The sequence below is a fragment of the Vidua chalybeata genome, chromosome 1 (assembly GCF_026979565.1).
Source record: "Vidua chalybeata isolate OUT-0048 chromosome 1, bVidCha1 merged haplotype, whole genome shotgun sequence".
NCBI classification, from domain to species: Eukaryota; Metazoa; Chordata; class Aves; order Passeriformes; family Viduidae; genus Vidua; species Vidua chalybeata.
This window is the reverse complement of record NC_071530.1, coordinates 7845839-7858517: the sequence shown is the minus strand read 5'-3', so window position 1 is coordinate 7858517 and position 12679 is coordinate 7845839. Positions and strand designations below refer to the sequence as shown.

The following is a 12679-nucleotide window of genomic DNA, read 5'->3' as shown; positions in this document are numbered from 1 at the left end:
AACTCAATATTACCTCAGCTCAGGGCAGGAGTATTTGGGGTGAAATTTAAGGTTAAATTATAAGGAAAACTGACTGGAAGACCGACCGCTTTCTTCTGGCCTCAAGGCCATTATAAGAATGCTGTTGGAACACATTTTTCAAGAATGTCAGTTTAAGTTCTTCATTTCATTTGAAAATACGTGAGAAATAGAAATCAGGTTCCTTCTACAGAAAAGTGGGAGTTCAATCCAGCAACAATAACTAGTTGTCTGCATAGTGCAGTCACATCCATGTCTAAGCTGAGAGCTTCCCAAAGCTGCAGCCACAAACATGTGACAAATACATTCAGCTTCTCTGTTTGTACTCTATCACAGGCAGATAATTTGTCTACCTGTGTCTGCATTTAAAGATGTGCAGGCACCTGTCTTTCAGCCACCTTGAAAATGCTTCTCTAAGCTTCAGCATTTGGGAAGGCCATAAAGCAGAAACGTGCTCCCAGGCTGGGGCTACTTTTAGGGACAAACAATGGAATGATCAATTCTGCTCCCAGTGCTCCATGCGGAAGGTTAGTCTAAGTGGCCTTCTGGCCTTACACTCGGTAAGTTGGAGGAACTGCTCTGAAGATGATGCAGTTGCTGTGAAAATACGTCAGCAATGAAATATTTTTCAATAGGTTTTAGCACTAAGACCCCATGGCTACCTATGAATTTCCCTGGTGGCACAGGTGGGCTGGTGCAGCTGCTGCCCTCTGTCTCTGCTCCAGAATAGGAACCCTGAGTCACTCCCTGCTCCGAGCCAGCACTGGGTTAACTGAGTCAGGAGAACCTGTGTAAAACCAGCCACTTTTAATAGGCTGTTCCAGAAAGATCAGCACAGATCACCCCCAAGACTGGAGCTTCTGTGGGAGCACAGTGATGCGTCCTCAGGCAAGGGTCTTCTGGCCATTCCTATTTCTGGAGGAGTAAAGGGAATATTTAACTATTTGGACAACATACAGAAAGAGAGAGATGGAATGTCAATGTTTTATCAGCACAAATTGAGGGTTTTCACTCTACTCAAAAGCACAAAGCCATAAATGGATTCTGAGATCTTCTCAGAGCAGTACCTAGGCTCACTCTTCACACTGTTCTGTAATATGCTCTGCAATGCCACCAACTTTAGGTGCCTTTTTCTACATTTATGTATTAATAATGTAAAAATAAATTTAAGTGTTAGTGTTATTTGAATAACAAAAAAAAGGATTTGGCACAAATAATTTACTCATTTCTAGAAAAATTAATTTTGGTTACTTCGTATTTCATTAGCTCTTTTCAAGCCTGCATGAATAAAAGCCCAGGCTCAAAGGAAAATTTGCATTCTCTATTGTTTTGCTGATATTAATTTACCCCAATGGAAAGCCTGTATATGGATGTTAATCTTGACAAGCTACAAAGAAGGGCTACAGGGATAATTACCCACCATATTTCACCAACATTTTTTTCTCAAACTCAGAAAATACACAGAAATTGGTAGGTACCTTAGCTGGAGCAGAAGCAAGGACTCCTCTTGAGGTGCAAAGAATGGAGTCTATAAATTATAGTATCACATTTTATTTGTGGCAAATTATTTGTTCTTTCCCAGAGCAATGGGAAGACTTGCATTCTTCTTTCCTGATGCAATACAATTCAATACTCCTCTCCAATACAATCAGGTCCAAAACTCATTAAGAAAGTGTTATAATGTTATATATATGTATATATATAAGTATGTATGTAATTATATGTATTAATTATATGTAATTTATATAGAGGTGGTTATTGGCAGTCTGAGGGAAAGATAGAATTTATTTGTAAAGGTGAATGAACCTTTCACATTCTGTAGCAGGCAACACAAAGGAGTATATCCCCTCTTTTACCACTATGTCTCACTTCTGACAAAAAATATCCTTACATTAAGTTGTGCTAATCAAAATATTTCCCCCTCTGCTCCTTTATGCTCAGTTACAGTAAAACTTGCTACTTGGCACTTGCAAAAAAAAAAATTGTAACTATTATATTAAAAAAGAAAACTGTCAAGGAAATGACAAGGGATTCTCAGTGCAGTTCTGGAATTAGAAGAGAATCAAAAATGAAACTACCAGTTCCAAGGGAGCCTTTTAGGATTCAGTGTTGCTGTACAGATAATAAGAAAGTTTTTAATTATAAATCATATTTGCCATTGCAAGCAGTCCCACTGAAGGAAAGAGGAAAAATGCATAGACAGCTCAAGCCAAAACAGAGCCCTCTGTGTACCTGTTTTGCACATTTTGATTCCGATTAAAAAGCAGATTTTATTCACGTTAAGAAATGGGAATGGAGATAATGCAGGCAGCATGCCTTTTGAGATTTTCAACAACTTTCCAGGCACACTGAAACTAACATCAGCTTCTGTAAAACACCGGGTACTTTGTGAAGATATATTTTGTTGGAAAAGTAACATCTAGAGAGCCAGCTGCTACCAAACAAGTATGTATTATTAACAAAGGACTCAGAAAGCCTTCTGCCCACAGGAGTAAAACAAACACACAATTTAATCTAAGCTTCAAATTTAATTAACAAGATAAAAAAAATCAAGCTGTTGTTTTTTCACAAGCAATTACGCCTAAATATGATATTGTAGGTGCATATGAATTTTTCATATAATCATTTGTGCACACAAATAAGGCATTTATGTAAGCATGCACAAATCTTGTCAGCTTGGTGGGCTTTCACCTCGTGCAAGCAACACCCAATACAAAATTTAGATCACAGTTCTTCTGGAAACATGCTCATGAAGTTCTCTGTACAGAGCTCTTGTAGTTAAGAGATCAGAGGAGTGTTTCTGGCACAGATAATGTTCTGTTCACATCGTTGTGGACTCTGGTGATGACATACACCTGTACATGGCCCGTGTGACATCAGCTCAGAGCACTCTCAGCAACAGGGACAGCACCAATGGCCTTACCCTGCTCGCCCTCTGTGGACACTTTGGAGGCCCTGTGTGGTACCTTGGTTTGGGTTCCTGTGGGAAATGGATTTGTAGAGAGTTCTTAGGGCCTGACAGAAGGCTCACACAGTACACATCTGTAAACTTTTAGATTAGAAATGTTGATTTAGAAATGCTGTGCTAAAACGCCTCTCAGTTGCCCCATCTGTGGGTCAGGAAAAGAGTATTGCCCAACAGGTTCCCACCCACCTGTCTGCCCCTGTGCTCTTCTGGCTTGTGGAGATGGACCTTTGGTGGGCTGGTGGTCCCTGGGATGGGCTGGAAGCAGCTTGCAGAGGAGTTGGGCTCTCCCTCCTTCCACTGTCACTCAGCTCGTGCAGATGAGCTTTACCTCATAACCTGACAAATCCATTTGAGGCTAAATACAGGCGAGCACTTTGCTCTACACCTGGGCAGTGAGACCAGCCCAGTGATTTGACTTAGTTCTGTGTGCTGACCTGTGAGCAGAAGCCAGAATTTATTTCTGGCAAATTCAGGGGATATTTTTCTTCTTCAATAACATATTTTTCTTGCTCAAACCCATACTTTTTCCATCTCATTTTCTGCTCTTATGGTCTGGAAACAAGACCACACACGTGATGCGAAACTGGAACTATAAATTTTTGTTAGAAATAGTCTAATTACTAGAATTTAAATAATTTATTGACAGGTGACTCATGAAATATGTAAAGAAGTAAAAATATATTCATTAATTTAATTATACTGCTTATTTAGGAGGTACTTAAAGGGTAAAACTTCTGACTCATGGGATTTGTCTTTTCTTCTGAGAGTGGTCATTTTGAAGACAAAAAAAGATTTCAAATAAAGAAAGCTATTTCTGTGTGAGAAGATTAGTAGCACTGCTGATAATACAACAGCCTCTCTGTGCAATCCAGTACTGAGATCGACAAAATTTCTTACTGGGGCCGTTAGAACTCTTAATTTAAACTGCTACCAGGCAGGATTTCTGTAGGGTTGTTGCTGTGCATTGTTTCATGGCACAGAATGGAAACTCCCCTGATGTGGCTGGGCTGCACAGCTGGTCACCTGCCTGGCATCTGCTCCTGAGCTGGGCAGGATTTTGCAAGTCCTCCTGCTTTCACCAAGCACAGCTCTGGGGCTCTGTCCAGGAGTTGCTCCCAGTGCTTATTCATTTAGGGGAGGGAGGGTGGGATGGTTTCATTCTTCCCTTTTCTATCAAAAGCTCTGTGGTTAAAGAACATCCAGAGGATTTAGGCATTCCGTGGCTATCCCTACCTTGTGCCTCAGCAAAGTTACTTTTACTCCATTCAGGAAGAGGAGGACAGACCCAAAAGTCCATGACCCACATCCCAGGTTAGGGCAACAACAACTTTCTCTTTGCTATACAGGATCAAAGTTATAAAACAGTTTTCTTCTGGTAAACCTATTATAGTTAATTCTTAACCTTCCTCTTTTTCACATTTCATTACACTTCCATACTGTGTATGTTGCTACACTTTATTCTTGGCTTTTTATCATAATTATTATTAATCGTTAAAAACAATGATTTACCCTTAAGGATAATTACAATTACCCTTATGAATAGGTACTTTTTGTTTGTGAAAAACTGATTTTGCAGTGAGTTTCAATGATTTGACACATTAATCCCACCTTCTATTTCTGGAGAATTTTAAAATTGTTGTGATTTAAAATAGCAAATCCATCTCATATTCTTCTGATTTGACTAGCAGAGCAAATGGAAGATCCAAGGTGGTCCCACCCGATGCTGCACTAGCTGCAACTCCAGCTGAAAGTTTGGGAAGGGGCAATGCTATGAGAAATGTGTGCAGGTTGTTTGCATTATGTTTTTTGCCAGTATTAGCATAACTCCTGTTTTGAAATACTTGTAATCTTGGAGTTGTACAAAGAACCAAAAATTATGTGACCCTGGAAAATCCAAAGGATAGGAGGGCTGGAGGAACTCATTAAAGTAACAAAGAAAATAGGCAGAGAAGGAAAATCAAGAGGACAAACACTTGGAGGACAAAACTTTGGTTTTCTTTGTGTGGAGCAGGAATATGTGACAGGGGCTTAGGTATAAGGAAAGTATTCCTGTGGGAAAAGGCAATTTCTCAGTGATCACACTGAGAAAGATGAATCTAAGTAATGAATGACATCAGGAAGAGGAAAGAACTCAGAGAAGAATGTGGAATAGAAACCTGAGAGATAGCTATATTTATCAAAGAAAAGAAGTGAAAATCACCAGTGCTGGAAGATGCAGATGATTACAGAGGCAATGAAATCCAACAGGAAAGGAAGCTCAGGAAGCAGTGGTGTTAATGAAATCTGATAGATCAAGGAGAATATGAAATATATTTTGCTGCAGGTGAAAGAAGATTTTGGTCAAAGTGGTTCAGTTTAGTGTGAAGAAGTCAAAATGGATCAAAGATGGAGTTGGAAAGAGTGAAAATTATGGAACTAAGAAAGCAAAGGCTGGACATGGCAGCTGGAGAGTGGCTATAAAGGAAAGCAGAGCTCTGCTTTTTCAAAGGCAGTCCAGGACATACATGGCACAGAAGAAAATTAATCTAAACAAGGATTATTATAAAAGATAGGAAGTGAGATGAGAATACGAATTGTTGAAAGAAAGGGAAAATGGGTTTAAAACCAGATGATTATTTCTACTTTTTTTCCTGCACCACAACAAAAAAGTATACCATATAAAAGGACTTTTTAGTTTGATTTTCACTTTAAAAAGTAAATTTCATTGGGAGGGTGGGCAAAACAGTAAAATTTTCAACCAAATGTTCTTTCTGGAGTGGAAAAAGAACAGGTGATAGGTTGGGTATTTCTTACATAGTTGGAGTAGAAAGGAGACGATGTCATGTGGAGATCCAGGGGACTTGGGTGAAGCTTTTATCCAGTAAAATTTTGTCCAGTAAAAGTAAATAAATGGCTTGTAAACCAATGTATGGTTTCTACCATAGTTTCAAGAATAACATAGGTAAGAAAAATAGTTTCCTCCTGGGAAAGTGAGACAGGCCTTGCAGGCAGTAGGTGCACTGTATTTTTATTTCACCAAGTCTTGCAATGCTATCTCTTAACATTGCTCCGAGTGTGGGAGGGAGTCATTGTCCACATCAAAGGAGGAGGTTCAAAACTCCTTTGGAAAGCAGAGTGCTTATTATACAGATACAATGATATATTATCTAATATCTATATTTTAAACATCCTTGTCAATGCAGCAATGTTTAAAATATATGACATGAAGCAGGCTCTGAAAGTGCTCGTTTCTTTCTGTTGACTCTAACCTATAGAAAGTGATAATAATTGTTTTGTGTTATCTAAAATAGTTAGGTAAGATACATCCCCCTCTAGGTGGGAATGCTTCACTATCAATGCAGATGGATGCTTTGCAGTTTCTGAGGGAAAATACTTTATTTCGGTGGGGCTCGATGACCTTATAGGTCTTTTCCCAGCTTAGCGGTTGCATGCTATGATTTCGGGAGCAGTCGGTACGCTCACAGATGAGCTGGCCGCGGCAATACACGGCACAGCTATTGGCCGCCGCTGCCGGCCCAGGGGCCGCGCCGCCATCGCCCGCGTCCCCTCACGGCGGGGCCGAGGGGGCGGGGCCTGGGCGATCCGAGGGGCGGGGCCAGGGGCTGTTGCCTTCCCTCCCCCGCCAATGGGCGGGGCCGGGTATCCCCGCTGCCCGCCTCTGTCGTTCGGGGCGAGTCCATTGCATCCCGCGCGGGGGGTGCTCCGGACCCGGATGCTGTCTGCCGGTCCGGTTCGGGGAAAGAGGGAGGAGCAGGGATAGCGCCTGTGGATCAGAGGCGGGCGCGGCCCTGCAGCAGCCGTGGTGGCTGGTCGGGCGGGGGGAGCCGCTTTGCGGGGGCGGCTCTCCCCTCCCCCTTCCACCCCCCCTACGTCCCGGCGGGGGATGGTGTGTCCCGCAGCGCGCGCCTTGCTCGCGCGGTTCGGCGGCTCTGCGGGGGGAGGGGGACGGGAGAGACCCGGGCCCCGGCGGGTTTTGCACAGTGAGCGCGGGGGAATAGCGGGCAGGGGGGGAGCGCCCGCTGCTGCCGTCCGGGACCATGTTGGCGGACGACGACGAGGAGCTGAAAGTCCCGGAGGAGATGTTCAAAGACGTCAAGTTCTTCGTGGTGGGAGACATCGACCCCAAGGTACCGGCTCATCCCTTCAGATCATTCCCGCCTTCCCTTTCGTCTCCCCCCCCCATCCCGACGGGGGGGGGGGGGGGGGGGCACTGTGGAACCGTCCGGCTGCCACGCGCGGGCTCGAGGCTCGCGCCTCCTCACGGGGAAAGGGCGGGAGTGGGGGGAGCGCGCGCCTGAGGGACCGTGAGGGATGGCTGGGGGGGAGGGGAGGCGGCCGGTCCAGATCCCGGCCCCGATCCCGGCTCCGATCCCGGCCCCGATCCCGGCTGTGCCCGCGGGAAGCGCCGCTGCCGCCGCCATGGGAGCCGCGGCCCCGCCGCGCAGGCCCCGCCGGAGCCGCCTGAGCGGAGGAGGAGCGGGCGGAGGGACTTCCTGTGCCGAGCCGGGCCGGGCGGGCAGCGGGGGCAGTGGCCGCCGCTCCTCCGATTCGAGCGCTCCGCAGGCCCGGCCCCTCCCTGTGCCCGGTTCCGTACGGGTACACAGGGACAGGCCATGGGGAAGGTTCGTCACGGCGGGCCGGACTAGCTCTTCCCTCCCACACAGACCTTCCCGCCTTGGCGCGGCCCCGAGCACGGCCCTGGTACCGCCCCGGGGCCGTGCTGGTGCAGTTTAGGCCAGGGGCCGCCTGCCCCTCTCGCCGTGCTCTGGGGTAGTGCCCTGGGTAATGCAGGTGGCCTGGCCGTGAGTAACACCCGTGGTCGGCGAAGATGGTTGAAACAAAGTTTTGTGGCTTGTCCAATTAGACAGATGTTTGAAATGCACCCTCCGAAGCTTTAGGACAGGAGCATCCTGCAAGCAGGTTACTGCATGCTTCACGCTGAAGTTAGAAAGTCTTTGCCTCTCTGGTATTTGCTGTAGTAAAGTCTTAGTTCAGCGTTGGTTTCCTTTAGCATCCTGTCCTGGCACTCACTGGCTGTGTCCCGGAGACACAGTCACTGGCCTGTTCAGATAGTTTTCATTCCTATTGTGCTAAAAAAAATACAGTCTAGGAAGAATACAATTAAAGATCAGGATGAAAACTTCTTTAGACAGGTTTCTAGATGTAAAATTTAGTTCTTTAGGCATTAGGTCTTCAGAGATACAATTTCTAATAGTAGGTTAGCACTCAAATACCAGATTCCTGTACTTACAAAAAAACCCTACAGCAGCAGTTAATATTATGTGTATGAGGATGAGTGCAAAAATCCTGTAGCACTCCTGTACATCATTTGTCATTGGAGTAGCGTCTTGAAAAGCCTGTTCTTAGTCATGTGTTGACATGGGAGGACAATGAGCATATTTCCCATAGAGCAAATAGACAAGCATTCTCTTAAATTGGTTTTCTTTCTCATGTTAAATTTCATTCTTCTTTGCAGTCAGAGTCATTGTCCAAATTTGCTCCAAATTTGGTGCATTGAATTTTCCTCTGCCTGGCTTGGGAGGCAGAGCCTGGTCAGAGGAGGTGAGCTGGGCTGGGCTGGGCTGGGCTCAGCTGAGCTCGGGGCCAGCTCCTGGGAGAACCCTCTGTACCGGCTTAAGCTCAGCTGGCAACTAAGCACAACACAGCTGCTCTCTCACCCCCACCCCTGTGCAGTGTAATGAGGAGGAGATTCAAAAATTAAACTTATAGGTTGAGATATAAAAGAATTTAATAATTGAAAACCAGGTAATGGTAAATAATTGAAAACAATGGTAAATAATAATGCTAAGAAAAAGGGAAATAAAAGAAACCCCAAGCAAGTGAGGCACAATACAATTGCTCACCGTGCACTGACTGATGCCAGACTTCATTCCTGACCCCAGCTCAGCCCCTCTTATGGGTAACTCCCCCAGTTTATATACTGGGCATGACGTGCTTTGGTGTGGAATAGCCCTTTGGCCAGTTTTGGGTCACCTGTCCAGGCTGTTCTCCCTCCTAGCCTTTTTTATAACTCCTCACTGACAGAGCATGACACAAAAAAAAAAATAGCCCTTGACTTAGGATAAACACAACTTAGGAAAAACCAAAACATCAGTGTGTTATCAACGTTATTCCCATTCTGAATCCAAAATAGAACCATAGCAGCTACTGAGAATAAATTAACTCTTATCCTTGTTGAGACCAGGACACCCTCCTGTGGGTGTTGTCTGTGGTACCCTGGGGCACCTGAGTATGAGGAGCATTTATCAGGTGTGTTTTGAGCCAAGACAGAATACAGGAATTGTAAACCAAACTCAATCAGTTCTTAGAGTGAAATTTGTCCCATGACTGATGTAAAAATTACAAATATCTTTGGCACTTTTTACTACTTCATATACCAGTGGATGCCAGCTTGATTTTGCAAAGAATTTTCTCCTTCAGCTTCTGTGAAGGAGCACACTTTGATCAGCTTAAATTTTAAATGGTTTCACAGAAAACCAGTTACCATAATAAATATTAAAACAGACCTAGCACAAGTGAGTATGCTAATCGAAACAAATCCAAGAGTAAGAGGGAAATAATTTTTTTTCAGGTGAATAACTGCATACCTACTGCCTATTAAAGCATGTGCAGCATAAATTGGAAGGGAAGCAAAAGTCTGGACTTGTGCCGAAGTGTTCTGGCAAATGAAGGAGAGTTAGGCTGGCTCTCAACTTCAAACCTATTCCATTCCATTGGGTGCATTTTGTTCCTCACAGCTTACTGAGGCTGAGGAGTAGATGTCAGCTCCTCTTTTAATAAATGCTCTTTCTGCTTTCCTCAGATATAAAACCCCAAACCATCATGTTTTGGAAACATCAGTTAAAATCAGTATTTCCTTTTCCTTCAGAAAAAGATAAAAAGTAATGCAATGCAGCACAAGGTCTTTGAACAGGATATTTGGGTTTTGGTTATCTTGTTTAATTTATTTTTATATGCCCATTGTCATACTTCTTAATTTTGAACTATGCCTCTTGTTTCTTCCAACACAGATTTTAGTGGGAGAACACAAGATAAAATTTTTATTCCTCTCCCCTCCCCCCCCAAAAAAAAATTAATTTAATGGATATAAACCAATACTTAAAATGCAGGATTTTTACAGTGTTCATATTAAGGCTTTTCAGCATTATGTTTTCTAGTTATAGGTTGATATCAATGTAAGTGAGTTCTTTAATTGTGCCAATACAACTTTTCAGTCCAGGTACTACTTAATCTGAAGAAGTTGTGTATTCTGAGAGGAGTTTTGAAGTTGACGTGACCTAAATTAGGAAGAGTCTTTTTTCATGACACATAAAATAATCAAATGCGTTATTATGTATCATATTTATAGTATTTAAACTACATGAAACTAGTGTAGCTTTTTGTATAAGCAGATGCTTTGCACAAGTTCTGTAATGCAACATTGTTTTGATATTAAAAATATCATACTTTTAGTACATTATTCATAGCTACTTTCTGGTGCTGTCAGATTGGGGCTCTCAGTTTTCATGACGTTCACTCTTTTTTTAGCCTTCCCCTAAATGAGCAGTTGAATGGGATTGTAACTCAGGGAGAGCTCTGTGAGACAAGGAGCTCATGTGCTGAGATGTTCTTAAGCACCTTGTTTCCAAAAGTGCTTTATTTGGATTTAGCTTCTCCCTTTGGAATAGCATCCTGTCTTTCTTTACGGTTAACTGGATTTCCTGAAGGAAGGTGTATCATGGTTTAGGGGATTGGTGTGCAAAATGGAAACATTCACTCCTGTTTCTGGCACTGGTGAGAACAACAGCAAGCTCATGATCAATTTTCTTGGTTATTTTATAGTAATTCTTTTGGTAATATTCATCCATTGCAGAAAAAAAAAAAAGTTTTGTTTTCTTAAATGGAGTTTTAAAGTCAGGTACTTCTGTCAGGGAGTGCCATAGTTGCCTCCTCAGTAAGTGGTGATTTTTCTATCCCTGTTTTTCTGCTTGGCAGAAATGCTTTATAAAATAGCTCAATGCTGTGTTTTGAGAGTCTCTTTTTCAGTATTTCTTTATCCTGGTGAGTGTACAGGGAGGGAGTAATTGCTTAAGGACCAATTAATTAATTAATACTTTGTCTGATGAATACATTGCCTTGCTCTCTGCTGTTCACTGTTGTGAGCAGAGCATTCTGTTTTGAAGGGAATGTCCCCAGCAGGTTTGCAGGGACAGACATCTGTCCCTAGCAGGTTTTGGAAGATGAACATCACACCAGTTTTGTTCTAAATCATTATTTCTGAATAATAAAAGGGAAATGAAACAATGATCTTAAATGGCATTTTTAACTTCTGAACTCTTTTAGACCATATTATTTTAAAACATTTTTCTCTTCCCCTCTCCACTACCTTCTCTGTCACCTTCTTGGTTTAAATGAAAGTCATGGTTTTTGGGGTGCAGGGCTAGGTTTATCACAGATCTCTACAGCAGAGCTGAGAGAACGCTGAACTCTTGAAGCAGCATCTGCTATTTGGGCCTTGCAAATTGGGAGTGAGATGTGCTTTGGTAGTTGGGAGGTGTTTTGCATTCTCAGGGCAGAGCAGTGGAGTGAGGCACTGCAGTTCCATCTCCTGAAGGTATTAATTTAGGGAGCATGAGTTCTACTTGTTTTATTTTCTTCTGTGTTTCATAAAATCACTTAGTCCTTAGAATTCAACCTCTTATTTTAAAGTATATTCAAACACTTCCAGAGCTACCCTATGCAAAAACAAACACTTAGAAGAGCTTTCCTTCCCTGCATGAAGGAAAATAGTTTTAATGTATTTTTTGAGGAATTCATGTTCTGGAAAAACCGTGACATGTCCCCAGTTTCTACCCCATCATCAATTATTTTGGAAAGTAGCTCTTCAGATGCAATGATGAAAGTATAGAAGAGGTGTAAACCTTTGGCAGTCTGGTTTTAAATGTGTTTGGTAGCTTTAGGAAAAGTTCTGGCCACCTACAGGAGGACAGCCAAGAGAGAAGGTCATGTTCATTCATCCATCCTGTGTTAGTGTCTTCTCGCAGTAATGTTTTTCTCAAATAAAAGTTGCTAAAAATTGTTGACTTCTCCCTGTCCTCTTTTGGCTTTAGGTTATCCAACTTCTGAAAGCTGGGAAAGCAAAGGAAGTTTCTTACAATGCACTGGCCTCACATATTATTTCAGAAGATGGGGACAATCCAGAAGTTGGAGAATCTCGAGAAGTTTTTGATCTCCCTGTGGTAAAGGTGAGTGACTCATCCATGATATGGTCAAAGTTTTTAGTATTATGAAGCATAAGTGCTTCATTCTTATAATAGAATATTCATCTTTGGCTGATGACCAAATAAAACATGTCTTTAAAAATCTTACATTCTTGTAACACAAACTTTTATCCTAACTTGCAGACTTCTGTTACAGTTCTGTTCTCTCCTTCTGCTTGTTGCTCTGTATCTGTCAGTGGTGTGGGGTTTTTTTAGCATTCTACATTGTTTTTTTTTCAGATTTTTCTTTCAGTCATCTGTGAGATGATGTCCTGTTAGTTCTACTTTAGAAGTGTTTCTGAAGGCAAGGTTCTTAGAAGCTTCTGGCAGTGGAAAACCTCAATTTAGAATAAGTAGTAGATTGCTGAATGTTTTTTTAAAACACATAAAATTGGCAAACTACAAAATTATTTTGTTGATTCTGCATATATGT

The 12679-nt window shown here is 42.7% G+C and overlaps 1 protein-coding gene across 1 annotated transcript in view; it reads left to right on the top strand.

The window, feature by feature from the left end:
• The first annotated feature begins 6413 nt into the window (after window positions 1-6413).
• PAXIP1 (PAX interacting protein 1) overlaps window positions 6414-12679 on the top strand; it is a 31652-nt gene continuing 25386 nt past the window's right edge. The window contains exons 1-2 of the mRNA XM_053956181.1: window positions 6414-7113; window positions 12097-12231. Of these exons, the coding sequence (XP_053812156.1) occupies window positions 7024-7113; window positions 12097-12231 (225 nt within the window). The 5' untranslated portion in view covers window positions 6414-7023. The remainder of the gene's footprint in view (window positions 7114-12096; window positions 12232-12679) is intronic.